This window comes from Lepisma saccharinum, chromosome 6 (assembly GCF_977018435.1).
Source record: "Lepisma saccharinum chromosome 6, izLepSacc3.1, whole genome shotgun sequence".
In the NCBI taxonomy this organism is placed as follows: Eukaryota; Metazoa; Arthropoda; class Insecta; order Zygentoma; family Lepismatidae; genus Lepisma; species Lepisma saccharinum.
The window spans coordinates 24949286-24972000 of NC_139234.1; the positions used below are offsets into that span (position 1 = coordinate 24949286).

The 22715-nt window shown below is 35.6% G+C and overlaps 1 protein-coding gene across 2 annotated transcripts in view; it reads left to right on the forward strand.

The window, feature by feature from the left end:
• The window catches only part of LOC145988628 (ankyrin repeat and SAM domain-containing protein 1A-like), a 200706-nt gene extending 185959 nt beyond the window's left edge, over positions 1–14747 (forward strand). The window contains exons 14-17 of one of the 2 annotated variants that reach the window (XM_083123652.1): positions 912–1205; positions 3621–3779; positions 4615–4752; positions 5867–14747. In XM_083123652.1, the coding sequence (XP_082979778.1) occupies positions 912–1205; positions 3621–3779; positions 4615–4752; positions 5867–6244 (969 nt within the window). In that variant the 3' untranslated portion in view covers positions 6245–14747. The remainder of the gene's footprint in view (positions 1–911; positions 1206–3620; positions 3780–4614; positions 4753–5866) is intronic. The other variant, XM_083123653.1, reaches the window with a different exon arrangement.
• The last annotated feature ends 7968 nt before the right edge of the window (positions 14748–22715 follow it).

Genomic DNA, 22715 nt, shown 5'->3' on the forward strand with positions numbered 1-22715 from the left:
TTCTTCCATTTCTTCATCTAACAGATTAAATATGGTGCACCTAGTAGCAAAACCGACTTGGAACCAGCTGAAGTAAATAAATTTGTAAGGAAATACATTCTGATCCCCCCCTCCTCACCTCCTCATTGCACATATTGAGCATGGTGCCAAGGTGTAAACTTTTTTTTTTAGCATATTTTTTAAAAAAAATATGTACGTGTTGAATTTTGTACTATTTTAAGGGAAAATTCCCCCTACGGGTAACCCTACTTCTGGGAAAACACTGCAATGTCAACCTGTCTTCCACGTAGTACACCCTGGAAAGAAATCGTATTTTTTGCAGGCAAGCGAGGCTCTGTCACGTCAAACCACAGCCAATATAATTCTCTCTGAGATTTGTGTCGTCTTGTTCATATGTACGAGGGCGGGCTGAAAAGTAATGCCTCCTATTTTTTTCTGGGTTGATGAAGTTCTTTGTCACACACGTTGAGAGTTCCTCGGCAGGGGTTTTCATTGTGAGATGAACAGCCCAACATCATACAGTACTGACGTTACACATTCATTGCCATAAGAAGCCTTCATTCTCTGATGAATGTCAATTGGGGGACACATTTTCTGCTGTTAGAAACTTGGTCAGTTTCAGGTGCACCGACATAGTATGGTTACATGCTGCCATTTTCCTCGCTCTAGTTCAGCAACCCCTGGTGATAGAAGTTTGAAACTTGGAATGGAGAAGGGGGTAAGTCTGAAGAGTACAATGCATGGTTGCTCAAAATCCAAAATGTCTTTACACCGTCACAAAACAATAACAGGCATTACTTTCAGCCTGCCCTCGTAATTGGTCACTTACTGTATCTGTAATAACAAAATATTTATTATAAAGACATTTGCTGTGTTTCGTATGCGTTATTTCACAACTTTATTTGTTCCAGAAGTCCAGCATCAACCAACTGAAAGAGGAGATAAAGGAGAAGCTCCCGACGGACAATCCTTCGAAATCTCCTGTCGTTTCGGGCACGGGGACGTTGAGGCACAGTCACAAGAAGGGTCGCCCCCCGCCCCCTCCACCTGGGACAGCAACGCCGGTGAAGACTGCCAATGGATCGGAAGACTTGTCGATCAGAGATCCATCCGAACTTCTTGTTGGCGTTCCTGCAACGCTCACCACCCAGTGGCGACACCAACCTCAAGTACTTGTCAATGGATCCGTTACCTATGTCGCATCAGTAAGTGTTTTATTGTTCTTTCCACACTGAGAGCACATTTCACTTTCACTAGCCTGAATACCAGGTTAAACTGTAGGCCCGCTCCTGACTATCTTATATGTTCATTTAGTAGACTTATTAAATGGCAAACATTGCTTTGCAGAAAATTCAGGTAAATCGTTATCACTTTTTGTTAGTGGTTACCAGCATGACCATAATCCCACTAAGCTACTAGAAAATTAGTATGAAGTCCACTTTATGTTCAGATAGGACCAGACCTACAGTTTAAAGTGGAATCCGAACTGCTGTGCAATGTGCTTCCACCGCAGATCAAACCTGAGACCCATTAATTACAAAGCGACAGTGCTAGAAGTACGCCATTGAGGAAACACCAAACTACTACAAAAATACAGACATTATATTTTCCTGGGAACACTTGGATAATTTTGTGAATATAAGTCATTTTCAAAGTTTTGAATATCAGCATGATTCTCTCTTCAAATTCTTCAACACTTTTCGTTCAGTAATGTAGTCCAGTGGCGTACGCAAGGGGGAGGTTACCGGGTTTAAACCCCCCCCCTTGAGCTTTTGAAATATTATGGAAAATGCTGTAGAAAAAAATAAAAATGGCTAATTTATCACAGTCAAAGATCTGCGACAGTAATAATAATAATAATAATAATAATAATAATTTGAATTATTATTCCCATGCAGCATGAAGAAAAACACAACATTCCAAACACAATCTAAGCAGCCGCAAAGTTCAATTTTGCAATTTGTTTTGCAAAAAGTCGCGCAGTGACTCTCGCGAGAATTGTGAAAATTCCTTGCTTCGTCGCAGTGTGCCGACCTTATTCCAAATGTTCTTCCCGGTACTGATTTCACATCCCCTTGTGAACTCTCAAGTGATGCTGAGTCTACATCCACATCATTAAATAATGTTGAAGAAGTGCTTTGTGAATCACCTAGAAGTGATAAATGTGTTGGAATGCCTATAAACTTACTTTTCAACGAAAACATAGACTCAGTGGAATTTAGCAACATGTATTCTCGCGCTTCATCATCATCCTGGGCGAGTTCCATAGGTAAAGATAATGTAAATTCCCCCGTGCATACAGCACCGTGCCATGAAGGCACACGTAGTGGTGTGGTGGGTCCCAAAGATTCTCGATCTCGAACTATTTTGCAGGTGATGTGATCAGCACCATGCTCCGGCAGCCTTCATCCCCCAGGGTTGCTCTCAGGTACCCACCCATTGTTATGAGGCTTGGTGCGGAGACAAGGCTGGATAAATTCCAACTAATTCCGGGAATCGAACCCGGATATCCCACGAAGTGGTCAGACTAGACCAGCGCGGCTCCTTGGATGAGTTTCATATTTTGATTATTTCAATAAATTTAATATATTTGCTTGTTTTTATGGATTTTCTTCACACTTAAAATGTCTCACTTATCATATACAACCGTTGACTAGACAATTATTTTGTAACCAAGAAACAAAAGAAATGTAATTTTGTTCTATTTCTTTCATAAATAGCAGCTGCATTAGTAGTAATTATTATTAGTAATTAAACTAATTAAATAATTAATTAATTATAATAATTATTAATTAATTTATTATTATTATTTATTAAAGTATAATAAAACAATGGTAATGTGAATTTGTAGAAAGTTTTCGAAATAACACCCCCCTTGATGAAATCCTGCGTACGCTACTGATGTAGTCCCACTTTAAATAAAAAGAGAAGGCTAGTTATTGGAAATTTTCAGTTATACAGTGTGTTTCAAAGCTATTTTAATTCAAAATTTACTGTGTCTTGATATTATTACCTTATATAACTGTATTTCACCTGTATATAATGCCTTTTAGCACAGAAAACTCAAACCTTGATCAAAAGCTTAGTCCATTGACATAATTTTTAATATCCTTATTTTTTTTTATTAAGAAAGAACTAATTGAGCCTGCAGGTCAGAATTTTTTCTTCAAATATCGGAATTGAAGGGAAAATATTGTTTTGACTATATTTGTCTCCAAGAAACGTTTATTTTAAAATTCTCTTTGTACAAATTAATGAAAAACTTTGATGAAACTATCAAATCGCTACCAAATGTTTTGAAATTAATTTTATAATCATTAAAATTGAGGTTAGCAATCTCCAGAAGGTGTTTGTGTAAAAAACGTCATAAATTTACATTGTGAATTTAGCCGGCTCCCATGGCGGAGTGGTTAGCACATCGTGCTACTATGCCAGGGGTCCCGAGTTCGAATCCCAGGCAAGGCATCAATTGCATTGTATCATCACTCATCCCCATCTTCGCAATTAGCCAAAAAGTGGCAGAAAAGCGAAGTAAAATAAAGCAAATCAAAATAAAAACGTTGTGAATTTATTTTCATTCTCTATTTCAGAAGCATTGATTTTTCTTTGTTTTCCTCCAGTATCTAGGCTCAACTTTGGTGAAAGAGCTGAGGGGCACAGAATCAACAAAAAAATCAATACAAAAGCTAAAGAAATCTCCAAAAGAAAGCAAGAGAACACCAGATGTCATTTTATCTGTCTCGTACCGTGGAGTAAAGTTTCTCAATGCAACAAACAAGGTAGATTTGTAATTTTTTAGTACAACGTTTCTTGTTGTCATAAAATATCAAATGAAAATTAAGAATTACTCGTAAATATTTTATGTGTGTTTGTCGCTGTTTGTAATTTATTTGTTACCTGATATAATATTCGAAATCCTTCAGTTATATTAGTGAATATGGTGTCTTGATTTTTTTTTTTTCAGTCATCACAATTGTACTTGTACTCACATGTGAAGCAACTGCCAAATTTCCTTACCCTATTTGCGTAATTGAAGTGTCTGCTTTATTTTAACGTGAAATGCATTACATCTTTTGTTTTAGTTTCACGTATTGTAATAACCTGTTTTGTGCATTTGGCATGTTACATGGTTATTACAATGTTTTGTAGATGTGGCAATCTGTATACCTATTTACTTTGTTCATTATAAATGTAAATTGGGCTTAGTAAATATACATACATGTAGAGGGAGTGTTAGTGTGGGTGTGTGTAACTTAATACATATATACACTAAATTTTGAAGACAAAATGATGACACCTTATTGAGTAAATATGTTGCAAAAATTTTCAAATCATACTTCCACGTATTTTTGATACAAATAGTGTCTTATAACCAATACTTGCATGAAAATTCATATAGTATACACAACATTAATAATTAATTTGAAATAATAACATTAATAGAAATAGAAATATTATGCAGGAGGGCTATTTGTTTAATTGTATAATTTCCTAGAGAACATATTTTAAAATCAAATGATATAAGCAATACAAAGGAGACAAAATGTCAACAGTCTTTTGTTGTTTTGTTTTTATTATTTTGAATAGTAATGTATGCTTATTTATGTATTACAGGACATTATATGTGAACATGAAATTAGAAATATTCACTGTGCATGTCAAGATGCAGACGATCTCACACATTTTGCATACATCACAAAGGACCACCTAACCAAGGACCATTATTGCCATGTATTTTGTGTACACACCATGGTAAGTATTATTAATCTCATCTATTTATATTCATTTTAATTTATTGTACTATTGTTCAAGTATTTGGAAATTTGTGTGTGTGTGTGTGGTATTACATTATTCAGCTAATATCAAAAGTGTTTTTGTTTTTAATTAGCTAAGCTTTTTAAAAAAAGAAATATGGTTTAGTCACTACAAGTACGTTTTTAATGTGATCACATGACCAATCTGTAAAGATTTAAGTTGTCTTTATATTATACAATTATCTACATTGTAGTGTTGAACTAGTTAAATTGTTAATATTCTATAGTCCCATCATATCAGGAAACTTTATTTTAGGATGGTGGTTTTATTTTTCACCTGTTGTCAGCCAGGTGTGTTGAAGATTTATTGTTAGTTTTGATATCATCGTAGGAGATGATCACCTAAATTTAGACATGAGTAGTGGCAGTTACTATTTAATTATTATTTTGTTAATTGATGATTTATTGACATTTTAGATGTTTTGAAGGAAGTGGTTGTTTAATTTTTAGACATCAAGATGGAGGTGATCACTTAATTTTTGGTGCTGGTGTAAGGTGATCCCTTACTTTTAGACATGGGGTTGGGCGGCTATCGCCACTTTTTCTTTCATGAATTCTTGATTCATTGTTAGTTTTAGACATCTGGAAGGGAAGATCACTTAATTTTAGTTGTCAAAACTGATCCCTTAACTCTTTACATTTATTATTTGGTGTGGTTTTAGATGTTGGGAGGTGGTTGCCGTTTACTTTTAGACATCAAAATGGCACAGGTAACAATTACTCATTTTTGTAAAATGTTTTATGGGGGGGGGGCAGTTAACTTCTCTGCCATCCCCTTTTATGTTACTCCTGAAAGAATTTTCATTGTCTACCTATTTCAGTAACTGCCAATATTCACTAAATTTTCATTTTATATAAAAGTATGAATTTTAACCGTCTTTGTGCAATGAAGATAAATTTAATGTGTTTCTGTTTAAAGATTACAATTCAGGATAGGTCTTTCGTTCAATTTTTGGTCTGAAAATAATACCAAAATAAAGCTGTACTAAAGTGTTATATTTTAACATTCATCATGTTGATCTATTTTACAACTTTCAATTTCCTTCCTGCAGGATCAAGCAACAGAAGTTATCCTAACCCTGGGACAAGCATTCGAAGTTGCATACCAAATGGCATTGAGAGAACAGTTTTCACACAACAGGGGTCATATCAGATCACAGTCAGCTAATCAGATAGTCCAGAAGGGGCCAAACGGCAACCATGCCAGGTCTCAATCCGTAAATGAAATAAAAGTCAACGGCAGTCAGGCTTTACCGCAGAATAGCAATATTGAGAAGCACACCCCTACTTCCGAGAAGAACGATATCAGTTTGTCTCTAAAAAGAGAGCAAGTTGGCAGTGAGACGTCATCAGTTAAATCAGACAGTGAAAGTTCCAATTTGCAGTCATCGATTGGAAGAGCACCTATTGTATTTACGGAGGAAATGTAAGGAAGGCCTAAGTGGTTTGTTTCCGGAAGGAAGTGTGTACTATCCCTGAACTCCCTATGATAATGATATCAAATACCACATAGCATAGGATTGGAATGTTTTAGTTCAGCATTGATGCTACAAAGATTAATATATATAAAAGCATAATCGGCAGTGAGAATTTTCTGAACCAGTATACTACCGTATCTTTCACATGATGTATTAATTTTGTGGTATACTGGTTCGGTACCCTTCCCCCCCTTTCATTTGGAAATGGGTTATTTATTCCTTTTTTTATAAATTGACAAATAACAGTGACTTATATATAAATATACACAGTTATTTCCAGATAATTCTTTTGTACAAATTTTCAAAGATGTAGAAATAGGTTTGCAAACATTTTCCACACAGAAATATACATAAATATATATATAGTCTTCTACATCTGAAGTAGCATTCCAATTTTCTGTATTTTCAATGGATTTGTACTAGATAATTTACCCTACTGCCATATTTGCCAGTAATTTTATTGTAATGTATGGTGTACAGATAGTATACTATTTTGCAGAATTTTATGTATACAAAATGTTAGGTCTGTTGAGTGTATGTAAAATGCCATCTTGTATTGGGCAGAACACCATGTTTCCTTATTTACAATAAGTGTGATTTCCCCTAAAGTGATATGACATGTGTTCACTGCAGATGTAGTAAATTATAAAATATAAAAACCTTCGTACCCCCCCCCCCCTCTTTTCATCTACAGTATTCTAGGAGTATCTTAACAAGAAGTAGAAATCCAATACAAGTATTAACGTCACATTTTGGTGTTAACTGTTTTGGAAAGTGAAAAATTACTATAATAAATATGGTTAGGACCTCTTTAACAATCTCTATTTAAGATTTTTTATAAGCGGAAATGATTGCTGTAAGGGTTTGGAGTGTTGGAACAAAGACTGATTTTTATTCTGTTTATTACAGATTTTGTTTTATTAGTTTTGTTGTCATGGCAGTCTGCATGCAGTGCAAAATGCAAGTGCATCTGCTTTGTGTTTAAGTTGTCTGACATTCAAAGAGCGAAACTGATGAAAATTTACATTGTAAATAATTGTATTTTGCAATGTAAATGGATCTAAAACAAATCCTTTCTCTTTAATTTTTTTCTGTATACAAGGAAGATCAAGGTAATTGATTTATCCTTCCCAGCTTAGAGCTGAATGCAATTTTCGAGTAATTCCATAATTAAGTCCGGCCATATAGTACTATTACAATGAATTTAGCCATCCAATATCATTTTATTTGTGAGTGAAGTTTGTTGTTCATATTCACTGCTCATTGTGTATGAAACAAGGAAACATGCAATTTATTTGAAAATATTGTACTGGAGACGGGAACTATGAGAAAATACAATGTTTATTTTGCTTAATACAGTTGCAGTTTTCATATATCTGAACGTCCTGTATGTACTTTATCTGCCCTTGCATAAAGTTCCAGCATAGTTCAAATTTTATGTATGTTGTTATAATGGATACAGGGCAACCAAGGCTTACTATAAGTAATGTCGCCATGAAGAATATTACGAACGTAATTGCCTTGAACTGATAATCATTCTCAATGTAATTTCAAACACACATGTTTACTGCTCGTGAATCAACATGTGTGACATATGTGAAACAGACATGTAAATTGTTCTACATTTATTCATACAAACAATAATAGAATAACATGCTTGCATGCTGCATGATTGGTAAAATTATTGATTACCGATAATAATCTCTGTACTAGTAATGCCATCACTATCTACCAATTGGTTCATACCTGGATGCACTATATTCTGTTTACTGTGGAATATAACTAAGATTGTATACAAATTTGAAAATGTATCAGATTTCTGACATATATTGTTGGATTTATTGTTTCAACTGATAACTGTTTGATACTGTCAACATACATTGTTGGGTGCATGCAGTGGCGTGGCGTGACTTTTTCAAAAGTCTTACCGGCTATCAGTACGACAATTATGCCTGCCAGACGTTATCACCCCCCCCCCCCCCTCAGTAAAGAAAACATGTCTTGGAGCCAGATATTTGTTCATTTCGTTCTTGTTTTGCAATCACAGTGGTTTAGCCACAAACACTCCTTCAAAGAACTACCACTCATGAGACAATTACCACGAAAATCCAATGAATAGTGGTAGACCCTTGTCAATTCTTCATCTGTCTCTGTTTCTTTGCAATGAGCTGCGAAGGGGAAGAAGAAGAACCACACTTTTCTCGGGTCAGTTTGACGTTTGTGTGGTGAGCACTGAGCAGACGACAGACCTCCGCTCCTTTGTGGAAGGGAAGCCCAGCTGTACGTACTACTTTTGCCAACTTAGTATTTTGGAGCAAGGTTTGTCCAAATCACGAATCACACCAAGGAACTATATTTTCGTCTATTACCTAACTGGTCTCAGTTGTAGTTCAATCCAGCCTTGGCTCTGCAGTCTACCTCTAGTTGCTTCACAGAAATGGTACTCCTATTTTAGGCGGGATTTAGCTCTTTTCTGCCAATCCGATGTGACAACACTGGCTGATCTGGTAGGTCTGAACGGCAACAGGACCCCTTAACAGGCATATGAATAACCTCATAGCACACTATGCCCCAAAGTCCTTCCCCGCTCTTTCCTTGCATAGGCACCGTCTTCTCCCTTGTTGCCTCTTCAGGATAGCGGAACGGCCTCCCTCTTCTCTTCTGTCGGCTGCAGAAAAAATGTTCTAGGCAATATCTACTCGATGGCAACGGTGTTCATTAACGTATTTAGTTGTAATTTTATTGAAACAACATTTTAATTCTTTACTTTTTGCTACATGCCTCTGGGTGCATGTATTACAATAGCTTTCTTGTTTCAAGAAGTGAGTGTGTTTCAAATCAGCATATAATAGCTTCTTATTTATTATGTGTTAAAAGTTTAGCCTCTCTTACAAATATAAATAGTTTTATTGAATTATATTTATGTGAAGTAAAAATCTGATACTTCGAGAAAAACCTTGCAATATAAACTATTTAGTTAGCATTCATGCTTATGACGTTTTTAATTATTCTACTTCATACTTAAAACCATGCCATCACCTTGTAATCAAGGTGTCTCAGGTGTGATACCCAGTGGAAGCACATAGTGGTTCAGATCTCACTATAAACTGTAGATTCACTCCCAATTAGCCTATCTGTGCATAAAGTGAACAAAATATTTGCACATATTATGGACACTCTTTATGTTCTTTATAAGAGGACTTCTAGCATTCTGGCAATAGTAATAATAATAATTTATTAAAATATTTTAAAGCTTTCTATGTTAACATTTATATTCCAAGGGATAATATTTTAAGTTTTAATATTATCAGTCTCAAAAAAAACTGAATCAAATTAAGCTGTCGGTTCTCTTTTATAACCTAAAAAACATTGTTATCCTTTTATTGAGTTTCCCAATTGAAGTTTTGTTGCAAATATGTAGTATATTAAAATCTAAAATAAAATTTATTTTTGCAGTACCAGAAACCACTTTTTTAAGTATATAATAAAGTTGAGGTTATGGACAACAAGACATTTACAGTTAACCAGTGTATTTTTTTTTTTAATGTGTTCATTATAAAATTGAAAGTTTAAATTGCTATTGTTTAGTGGGAATTAAGGAAGATACTATTTCAAAGGTTTTCAAGCATTAGAGGAAAGAGCGTATTAGAAGAAATCTGATAACAGAAGTGTGATAAGACACTCGTGAATTTTTGAGTGAAATTTGTAGGGTGCATTCGAAAACCTGACTAGGATCTTGGTTGTCTCATTCAGGCAACTGCATGTGTGAAGTAACTATGACACCTAGCTTATCACGTGCTGTATACTATAAAAAGTTTCACCAAATTAGTAAATTTTTTACTACATGTCAACTTATCAGATTGGAAATGGTGGCAGATAAAGTGCATGTTAGGCGAAATAGTAAAATAATTACATCTATTATTTTCAAAATCAAATTGTACAGAAAACAAATTAATGCTTTTTACGTTTTGTCATAAGTGTGTGCATTTTTTCGTATTCTTAATGTCATATAACTAAGTTTGTAGATGTCCAAAAAAAACTTGCTCATTATAAAAAATGTGTAATCTGTGCAGTGCTTTGCTCACTAAGTATTTGTTATTCTTGTATAATTCCTAGAATATATATTTTATGTTTATTATTAGGCACTACACTTCTAAGCAATATTTTCATACAGATTATGTAGCGAAGTAATTCTATTCTTGTCCGTCTACATCTATACTCCATAACACAGACACACACACTTTTGCAGCCTAAATATGCCAACACATCGAATAACTTCGTGTGTGATTCCTATAGTACATAGATTGACTAGGACAACTTTGTAGAGGTGATAGAATTTTTTGTATAAGAGATTATACCAAAGTAACAAGGAATTATATATTGTTGCTCCGTCTCTCACAATTACTATTGTAACTCACAATTTGTCTTATTTTTTTTCTTTCGTGCTTGAATTATTAAAGGTTAAATTCTCATCTAAATATGTCTTAAACATGAAACTATATTTCATTCATATTTCCAAATGCCCTTTCAAGTCTCTAAAAGCTTACGTAACAAAAAAGGTAATAAATAAAGTTAGTGTTTTTTCTTTTCTTAATCTAACGTGATAAGTAAACTTTGTTTGATATAAATTGCGCATAGATTCATAATACTCATTGCTAAAATGATTTTTTTAAAAAGAAAAAGTATCATTTGTTTGTTGAATTTTTATTTCTTATATTCAGTAAGTTCTAAATTTTCTATTCTGAATATACAGTAGATGTAATAATAAAATTCGTCAGCATTTGTTGATTACTTTGTAGAACATTTTGAGTGGATTTTCCTATTTATATTGTTTTAAATATGTACATACTTTTCTTAATTGTGCATTATTACAAGATTGTGTTAATGTACATGTATAAAAAGATTATCTTCTTTTAATATAACTTTAAATTTTTGGCAAAATTGATTGCCATTACTACTGTGTCAATTTGAATATTTTGAAAATATACAAGTTCACATTTATGACAACAAATCGAAAATTTAGTAACTGCAGTGTCTTTCCATAATTCGAATTGGCAACTATTACAATGATATGAGATAAATAAATAATCATTATTTTTACTTCTCTTAAATCATAATACTAGTGTGCGTATTTTTGATGAGTTGTAAAGATTTCAATAGCTTCCTGTATAAGAAAACGAAAATATACAATTGTCTTGAAATTCCTGAAGCCTTTCTGTTCCTAGGCGACATGAAATCAAAGGTCTAAGTCATTATAACAATAGTGATAATATAGAAGACAGAAATATATAGTGTGTGGTGTTTGTAGATAATCATTTTGCTCAGAAATACTTACCAATGATATAATTACTCAGTGAAGAGTTTTCTAGTCTTTTTCCTTTGCTGATCACAAACTGTAAATATCTCGGTTCTGATTCTATTATAGGTGATAAAAAGTTGAACAGTAAATTATAACGTGTAGGTATTTTTTATTTACTATATGATGTGCCATGGTTCGTTATCTAGGCATGTGAAAGTTGCCATATTATTAAAGGGGTGTACATCATTTGTGGTGAGAATGAGAAAATTATGCATTAATATTCTATGCTATGTACTTCTTCATTGGTGTCTTTTTTTTTTTTTCAGTTCTGTAAATACTCATGGATTTGTGAGAAGAGTATATGCATGAATAGGCGTAAAGTGTGTCTGTATTATTCATATTTTAAGATTTTAGGAATTGGAATATCGAGTGTTCCATTTGTAACTGCTGGTTAACTATGATGTAGTCTTTTTGTAGAAGTTTTGCCCTCTGTCGGACTTGTTCATCCTGGAAAGGGTATAAGACAAAGTATTGTAAATATCTTAATTGTTAACGTAGGAGATTTAAAGCAGGCAATATATGAAGTTGTTTGAGAATGAAGATTTGAACATTCATGGCTGCTATATTTAAACATTATAGACTTGTTGAGTAAAAAGAAAATATGCAGATGTATTAGCATCTTTTGATTTAAATTTCGCTACTAGCTACACCATTTTAATGTAAAAAGAAATATGTAGTGTATTGCATTGAAAATTAGACTTTGTTATTGTAAAAAGAAGAAAACATTCCCAAGCATTCATAATAATTTAACCTCTTGGCATCACTAGATTCTTATGTTCCCAACATAGTTGCGAAGATATTTTAAGTACAACAGTGTGAAAGTGTATTTTAAGAGCATATTTTTCTTCCTAATATTCTATTTGCATTCATTGGAGAGAGTACTGTAATTTTGTTCTTAAAACTAAAAGGTAAAGTTCCCCATGCTTATCGCACCGTGTCATGAAGGCACATTTAGAGGATGTCGGGTTGATGTGATCAGCACCATGCTCTGATCACCTTTACCCCCCAGGTACCCATTCATTTGAGGTAGGGTAAACCCCAGAGCCGCTTTATTCAAGGACAAGGTCGTTAAAATTCCAACCTCAGATCACCCACCCTGAGAATCGAACTGGGTCTCCCACGTGGCAGTGAGATGCCCTATTGACTAGACCACTGCGGCTCCAATTTTGTTTTTAAAAATACCTTAATTTTCTCTAGCATGTATGTTGTACTACCAACATCTAATTTATTATTTATGTTTGGTTGTATAAATTGTATAAATATTAATATTAAAACCCTAAGAAATTAGGCAATTCACAATTTTGTGAGAGATTGTGTGTGGGTGTGAGAATGTTTTGAGGAAATACATACATGCAGATGTACTGTAATGTGTACACTTACACATTAACTCATAATTAGGAACTGTATTGATATGTTTGAAAGTTGAAATTTTTCTCAAGTAAGGAAGTAATTTATTTAGAAAAAAATTATCCAATAATAATTATTGCAAGATATTTTATTGTTGATGGTATTTTGTGGTTGACATTTTTTTTAAATATATTTCTGCCACATTATCTTTTTATACACAATATTTCAAATGTATCATAGTCATCATTAGGTGTTCAAGATGAGATGTATTGTCACAGGCTGTTGGTTTGTTTACAGGTTAAATCTTCATTACAGTTAACACATAAAATGTCGTAACTATTCTTACAGTATTTGAGGAAAGGTTCAAAACGGAAGTATATGAATAGTTAGAGATGTTATACAAAATAAGCATTGAGGCACAATGTGTTAATTCTGCTGTTTACATCTACTTGTTTCCAATTTATTTATATTTGTGAAAGAACTCGCGCGCACACACAAACACACTCAATTTTTTTTATCTTTAATAGTTTGAGAAATGTATTTTTTTTTTGCTCCGTAAAAACCTAAATTATTATTATTATTTCTGTATGTCAGAAACCTTTCAGTTTCTCATGGATGTAGAAGAAATTTAAATTGAAGAAACAATGCATAAAGGGTGTTTACGTTTTTCGCACTTTAATAACAAGAATTGTAATTGAAATAAAAAGGAGTAAATTATAATGGTCCATATGATGCACCAACTCAATAGGTTTTGTGGTGTTCAGTCCACTTCAATACGTGCATCTCTGGTTATGCATCCATCTAAACGCTTTTCCAATTCCCCATCCTCGCCGTAGCATGTCCCTGGCAACAGTGCCAATGGCATTAGTTCCTCCGGTCTTGAAACCATGAATATTAATCCAAGAAGTTTAGTACTCTTTGTACTTGACAAAGCTCCACAAAAAAATCCAGTGGTGTAAAATCAGGTGACTTAGGAAACCTGGCAATTGGAACATTTCTACCAATCCAGCGTCATAAAAAAGGTTGGTCGACTTTTCAAATTAAGCAACTTCTGTCATCTGCAATGGACAAAACAGGTGATCAAAAATCTGAGACATGAACTTTTTGAGCACATGCATCCTATGAATGACAGTTATCTTTTGTATGTCAATTGCAATTTATGTCATTGGGGTGTGAAATTGTAAACATTCCTTTATGGACACCCTGTACATAAAAAAATTTCAGATTGCAATTTGTATAATTTATTTTTTAAACTTTTAAACTGTTTATTGTCGATAGACTTGAATTGTTACCAATGCAATCTTTGTAGCAACATCTTGCATTCAAGTTACTCAAAATTACGCAAAATAAGCTCGGGGATGATTTACTCAATATATTCACATCAATGCAATTCATTTCATAATGCCGACCTAGAATATGATTGTCACAATCATTATAATTAACTTTATATCTAAATTCAACTGATGCCAAGAGGTTAGCTTTTTAAATAGTATGTATGTACTTGATGTATGACAAATGATCCGGTGTAAGTGCGAGTGCGTTAGTATGATAATGTGAGTATATATGTATGATGCAACAGAGTTGGTTGTGAATTTAATGCTTTTTGCATTGTCATGTTATTTGCCATTTTGTTTGGTCGCAGTGAGATTTGTTGGTGCATACTAATTATTTTCCTTATATTATTTTGGCAGACAATGTAATGTTGTTCATGTTTGCTAAAGTATTTTGAAATCTTTAATAAAGCTGACAGACTTCAATGAAATTGTATTTATTAGAGATCCAGTGTTCCTGTACAATATTTATATTATTACCTTCCAACATGGAAATGCAAAAACGTAACTAATGAGAAGTACTTTCATATACTGACTGTTTTTTTTTTTCTCAAGATAACACGTACCTCACTGATATTCATTATGTGAATAAAATACTTGTTAAAATATGCTGAGCGAAATGTGAGAAAAAAATAACTTGTTCATTACTTTAAAAAAATGCCAGTTTAAGGTAAATATATAGAAATAATACATAACAACTAAATTACTCCGCACTAGCAAGAAAATAAAATAGAATATACAGGTTATCAATCCTGTGATATTTGAAATAATTCCTCCATTTGAATCATTAGTGTGATATTTGATTGATTTGATTGATTGCAATCCTGCAATATTTGAAATAATTCCTCCATTTGAATCAATAGTGTGAAATTTGATTGATTGATTGATTGCAATCCTGTAATATTTTAAATAATTCCTCCATTTGAATCAATAGTGTGATATTTGATTGATTGATTGCAATCCTGTAATATTTGAAATAATTCCTCCATTTGAATCAATAGTGTGATATTTGATTGATTGATTTGTTTATCTTACTTCGCTTCTTGGGCCACTTTTGGCTAATTTGCGAAGATGGGGATGAGTGATGATGAGATGAAATTGATATTGGACACTTGCAAACATCCATGCCCAGGCTAGGATTCAAACCCAGTTCCCCACGAATCAATCATGTGATATTTGAAACAGTTCGAACAATTTGAAACAATTTCTTCATTAAATTTACAGTTCAAAATATAATGGAAATATTTGAGTTTAGTTTTTTTGTTGTGAAGGGATGAAGGGTGGCGTTGGAAGAGAGGATGAAAGGGAATCCCCCTCTGCTTTCCTTTTTGGTTCTGGAGGGAGGGGCTATATGTATAATTTATATACTATTCCAACAATTTTCGAAAGGGAGTGGTTACATATACTTTTTCTTAGTCAGCTCTCATTAGTTCATATTTTCCTGCCTTTTATATTCTTTCTTTAAATATACTGGGCCAAAGGGGGCTACAAACCCCTCCAACCCTCCTTGGGCAAGCCACTGTATTCCAATGCTTCAAGGATACATAGTTGCTAGAATTTCTCCCACTGGGGAGGGGTGGCGTAAAATTATCTCTGATAGAGGGATGAAAATTAATCTTTGTTGCTATTGATACTTTGGCAAATTTCTTACATACACCCTTAATTCACACCCTGGTCCACTTTATGCACACTTAGGTTAATTGGGACGAGGCCTGCAAAGTGGGAATTGAACCGGAGAGCCACTGTTTATCATCTGCTGAATGAATAGTAGAAATGTGGCATTGCTCTTTTTTTGTGGATGAGAAATATTAAGCTTGTGTTGAAAAGGTACTCAAATATATCATCCTCACGAATGGTGCAGTAATGATACCAGTAAAAATTTGTATGTGGGTGTATCGGGTGAGAGGCAGGCAAATTTTAAGTTATACCTAAATGACACATATACAGGGTGTTGCCATACAACACACAGATTTCCACACCGCACAGATAACATCAAAACGAACAATTTTTTCAACTCGGAAACCTTGTTTAGATGCTGGTAGGCTGAAGTAAGGGGGTTTCAACTCGTTCTCCTTATCATGAATATATCACTATCCATACATATGTACCATATTCCATTTCATATCTTTTCATTAAAAAAGGATTTCATAAGTTTTGTCCAGAGATATCAACACACTGGAGAGTGGCCCTTGCATTGCCTCTCCAGAGCTTACTTAAAAAAGTATTTCGTCAGATAATATAACTGCCAGTGGCAATCATGAATCTGTGCTTCATGGCTGCAGTCATACAGGATTAAAATATTTTTTGAGAGCTCCTAGCTTCAATACGAGGCCGCCTCGGTGAGCAAAAACTTTGTTAAGAAAAACTTTTGATGTTTACACACTGTGAGGGCTTATCGATATATTATACAGCGACATCTTGTTAATCGGATATCAGATTAAAAAGTATTTATCTATGTTTCTTTGTTTAGTGATGGAAGTGTATGCTCACATAGAATAATCGGGGCTGCAACTACAGTTTTTAAAATGTGCCTCCACCGTGGATCGAACCCATGACCCCTTGATTGTTTGTGGGAGCCAACTGGTTGACTGGGCCACTGGTGTTGTAAGACCCTGTTTCAAGTGGCGACGGCTACTCAAGCCAAGAGGTGATAGGTGTCAGTGGCGTGCCCAAGGTGGGGTTGGGGGGTCATAACCTCCCATTTGGCTCAGTATTCCTAAAAGAAAGAACGCCGAAGGCAGGAAATGAGGGCTGGCTACTAAAAGGAAAAAAGGTATGTCGAAAATCATGGGCACACCACTGATAGATGTGTAAAGGTTTAACATGGAGATCATGCAATAGGTGAGTGAATAATGCTTTATGCAACTTGTATTTGTATTTTTTTGTTATTTTGCGTTGCGTTTGCCAATAACTTTTCCAGGTTCGAATCCTAGCATGAGCATGGGTGTTCCTTTGTGAATGACCCTTCTCCAACTTCATTTAATCATCTCCATCGTTGCAATTAGCCTAAATGGTGATTAGATGGAGTTGATGAAGGCCGTGTCCCAAAGGTGCAAGACCGTACTTGAAGAGTGCATCCTCCGAGTATGGTCTTGGAGTGCGGTCTTGAAGTCGTGGACTGGAACTGAAAGTCTTTCGAATTGCACTTCGACTGCAGCGCCAAATACCATCAATAGATAAAACTGAGTACTCGTTGTTTTCCCCACGTTTTGAACACTTGTTTTTCACCATAGAAATCACGTTGCATTTTCAAATGTTCGTACACATACATTTCCACACATTAGAAGCACTTTAACCAACAACTTGCTGACCCATAACGTATATTTAATCTGTCTTGCTGGCTTTCTATCTCTGCGATTTTAAACGAACGAACAACGAGTGAGGAAATCACGTGACCGAGTCAGCTTCCATCTGCACTGCGAGCTATGCACTTGCGTAGAGTACAAAACACATAAATTTGCCGTTGCGTAGATACCAATTTTCGTTTCGTCTCCCTCTCTCTTAGTATCACGTGTTCTACCCTGCTCGAAAACCTTAGCTATTGTTGCCATATTGTCATTCCATTCCTGGACACACTCGCGCAAACATCATTGAAAACAATTGAATAGCGCTCCAGCTCGCGGTTCACACCGTTCGGCAGGGACGGTAATGTGGCAATATAGCACGGCGCAGTGATTGCTTCTTTTATGCAGTGCATGTTCATTGGCTAGCTAGTAACTAGTGTTGCCAACTGTAATAATGAAGCACTATTTCTGTCACGGAAGGGGAAAGGCAGGTAAAATAACGGTGAGTTTTGTTGGATTGGAAGCACCATATTTTTATTTTATACTAAGTATTTAACCGGTTTGACGTTGTGTGCGTGTATTGCGTGTGTGTATGTGAAAGTGTGTGTTTGTCAATGAACGTTAAATTCCATAATGCCTCCAGTTCTGTCAAAGTAGAAATCAAAAACTTTGCATAGCCAAGCTCGGGAAATTCTAAGCAACGTGCACGAGTTCATGAAGGAGGAAGCCAGTGAAGGTGTTAGCATCCCAATACAGCATTTTGACAACAGAGCAGCGGCTGCGACTGGAGTTCCTGAACGAAAGACAATCTCTTGAGATGTCAGAAGGCCCCTCCACATCATTCCACACTCCCGGGAAAGAACGACAAGGACCAGCGACCAAATCGTCAGTGGACGCTTTCTATGAAAACGTTATCCGTAGGCGCATATACGACTACGCCCTGCGTGAAAATGAAGTGCCGACATTGAAAAAATTGCATGTCAAATTACAGGCGGACATAAATTTTGCGGGAAGTCAAGAGAGTTTGCGACGTTTGCTGCGAAAGATGGGATTTAGGTGGAGGAAAAGGAGGCTGTCATTTTTGCTGCTTAATGCGATGCATATTGTTTTCTTTGTTAAAATTGCCATGCTTTGATGTGTGACCAAGTTCATAGCAGGGCCGGCGGAAGGAGAGGGCGAACCGTGCCACCGGCCAGGGCGGCAAAATTTGAAGAGAAGAAAAAAATAAGCCTATTGAAAACTGTGGTCGAGCGAGATATTCTTTTGCGCTTAATAGTATTGAAATAGCATAAGAAGTCTCATTATTTATTTTATATTTTGATGTTTTACTTAGGAATATATTGATTTTCAATTTCCGTTGCTGCGTAATGACGGGGGGGGGGGGTCGAAATGGAGCGGCATCTGCCGCCACCGCCCAGGGAGGCAAAATGACTAGCGCCAGGCCTGGTTCATAACAAAAGAAAAAGCCGCACAGCTTATCGTCTATAAAAAAAAAATAGTGGCAGTATATGTACTTGTTATTGTTGTGGAAGCCGGCATCGTTTGCAAATGTACAACAAAGGCAACCGACTGTCGCCGATCACAGAGAGGAAATAATAATACTGCTTGAGGAGGAGTGTTGTGGTCCAATTGTCGCGGTTTAACACGTTGGCATGTTGTTATCTGCCGTTGCAGTTCCGTACCAGTGTATACGGGTTTTGGGATTGAACAGTTAGAGCGCCACCAGTGCATTAATGCAATGAAAAATAATATATATATATTTTTTTTATTTTGTTTGAAATCACTCAAATAAGGAATCGTATGAAGAAGTCTTCTTTGCAGCATTTTTGGTAATTTTACGTATGTGTTAGTTCATACTTTGCGAATTTTTAGTCCATATGTATGTAGCTACATACAGAGCCACTTGTTAGTACATATTAATCCTAGTCCTGGTATAATGCATGACGTTTAAAACTCAACGTTAGATAGACATGAATTCTCTAATTTCCTTGTTGTACGTAACAGCTGTGCATCGGCGCACTGCAGCGATTTTTCTATCTGCTCCATTAGCAACACTGCTTCTTTAGTTCTGTCGCGCATCGCAAGGCAGAAATATATCTGTGTTGGACTCTACTCCTGTTCTTGGCGCTTTCGAACTGTACTAGGTGACGTCACTTCCGCCAAAACCATGCTTCAAGTACGTACTTCGTACAGTCACGGACACTGCCGGCTTGTAACGATTTCATTGAAAGTCAATGTATTCATTACAAGCCGACAGTGTCCATGACTGTACCTTTCGGACAGAGCCGAAGGGGCTCTCGCAAACGAAATCAAACTAGGGCTATGCGATATCGATTGTCGGTACCAAAGTTCGATAATTATTAATATCGATATAGAGACGATATATCGAGTTCCCTAAATATAGTGCCGATGTCGATAATATCGACTGAATTGCAATTTTAAATAAGAGAAAGAGAATCGTGTTTCTCGTTGAATTATCGATAATATGAGTCCCAAAATAAACTGGGTGGAGACGTTAGGTCTGCAAGTTCTCAACCTCCCTATCGAGGAGCTAAGAAAATAAGCTAGAATGAGTGATACTATTGCATTCGCCATGTGCAGGGTTAACGAATTTAGTAATAAGTTGTGTTTTATACAGCGTATATTGATACACTTGTAGGTTAAATTGTATCTTCTGCAAATATGCTGTATAAAGAAACAAACTGCCGGAGTACTTGGACGTCCGCAGGATTTTTTCCAGGGAGGGGCAAGCAAGGTAAGTTTTCCTGGGGGGGGAGGAGGCATATTTTTCCCCATAATAGTGATGTCGCCTTAAAAACAATGCTTCAGTCTGAAATTATCATGTTCCTTCAACGCCCTGTCATAACACTTGAAGGACTCGGATGTAAAACATGCATGGACGTCCGCAGGATTTTTTCCAGGGAGGGGCAAGGAAGATATTTTTTCCAGGGGGGGGGCAAACAAGGCACATTTTCTCCAAAAATAGTGTTGTTCCCTAAAAAAACATTGCTTAAATTTGAATTTATGGTGTTCATGCAATAATTAACACATATTATTGTGGCTAAAATGAAATTATATGTGTGAAATACATAATTTTTGGTTGACTTTCATTTTCCAGGGGGGGCACGGCCCCCCCTTCCGGACGCCCATGAAAACATGGTGACATTTTGGACATTTCTGAGTTCATTAAGAAAGAAGGTTATAAGCTATATTGTAGATAAATTGCTTTCGTGTTGTGTTTACCAATTTCAGAAGGCTTCACTGAGTCCAATGCAAATTGTATGACATGGCAATTTCACTCGAAAACTGAAGGATGGCACATTTTACTTTGTAACAGAAAAATAACCAAAATGTCACCATGTTTTACACCCGATTTATTAACATAAATTACTGTGACTGAAATCAAATTGTATATACTTTGTAGGTGGATATTCATTTTCCGGGTGGGCCGTGGCCTCCACTTTCGAACGTCCATGCCGGATTACTAACTGTAGTCAAGAGTACAATATTTTCCTTTCAAAAAAGCGCTAGGGTATACCAAATTCTCAAAAAAAAATACATCTTATTAGAATTCCTTTCAGAGTATTCACGTGAATCTTCGTGTGGTTTGATATCGCTATTGTCTAGATAGGCTCAATAGTTTCGTGGCTACATAAGCCTATTTTCCATCACAGATATCTAGATGTATTTTTTGAGAATTTGGATTATCCTAGCGCTTTTTTGAAAGGAGAGGAATTTTCGAAAAGAAAAAAAACAGAAAAAAACGGCTGCCCCGTCCGAAGATCCAGAGCAGGCCCGTAGACAGAATTTTATTTCAGGGGGCGCTCCACTGATCATCACTGGCGTCGCCAGAAATATTTTTAGAGGTGTCAGGCCATAGATAAAACTTGCTTAGTACACATAATAATGACAATAATAATTATTGTTATTTTACAATAATAACTATTATAAGTTATTAATAATATATCAATTTCAGGCCAGATTTATTGTTATTATTACATAAGTGGAGAGACTTTATATCGTTTTTTCTTCTATTTTGCTTTTATTAGTACAACTTTTTTATTCTGCCGTCGAACAACGTCAACCACACAAAAGGAGACCAGCAGTGAATTTTTATATTTAACTATCTAAGTATTTACACACCACAAAATACAATATTAATATTTATTAAAGGCCCAGGCACCTGACTTCTGTGGTTTACAAACGATTCCGGAATACACAGATTACTCAGCTTCCGGTGTGAATTTGTTGAGATATTAGACCAAATTTAGTTCTTAAAGGTTATTTCACAGAGTACTTACGTCTTCGATGTAACTACTTAGGTATTTACTTCACTTGGCGATAAACACGCTGAAAAACGCTAACGTTGAACACTTAGGGGGAGTTGGGGGGAAAGCACAAATCTTGCTGATACACTGCTTCGACGTCTTCAATCTTCTAATCCTCCTGTCGTTGGTTCATAATAAACATGTAGCCTCTCTTCTTTAGTAACCTTTTCTCAGGTTCTGGTAGAGATACTGCACAGGCCGATAGTTCACTCACAGTTTGTTCTTTAGACACTATCTCTCTTTCCGGCTGAGATCATGACCGTTAGTTCACTTACAGTTCGTCATTTAGACACTATATCTCTTTCCGGCTGAGATCATGACCGTTAGTTCACTCACAGTTTGTTCTTTAGTCACTATCTCTCTTTCCGGCAGAGATCATGGCCGTTAGTTCACTTACAGTTTGTTATTTGGCCCGCGAAACCAATAACCAACGTAACACGGATCCTAACCGTATTAATGCTTGACTCGGACTGTCTTCTCTGCAACGCACATCAGCCGTTCCCCAGAAAAGACGTTAAATTCTCTTGCCGCCCTTTTTTCCCCAACGAGGGCGGGTCAACTTTTATAAGGGGTGCGTCAAGATCGGTTACAACTTTGCTGATCGATCCACAGTATCAGTGAATATCTAACACAATTGTTGTCCATTATTTTTCTTATATTTTGTAGTTAGTGTACTGAAAATCATAGTTATTGCATTTTGTTATTATCTTTCACACAATCGTTCAAAGAAAGGCTTTAACAGTTAGTGGTAAATTTTACTCATAAAGTTTATAT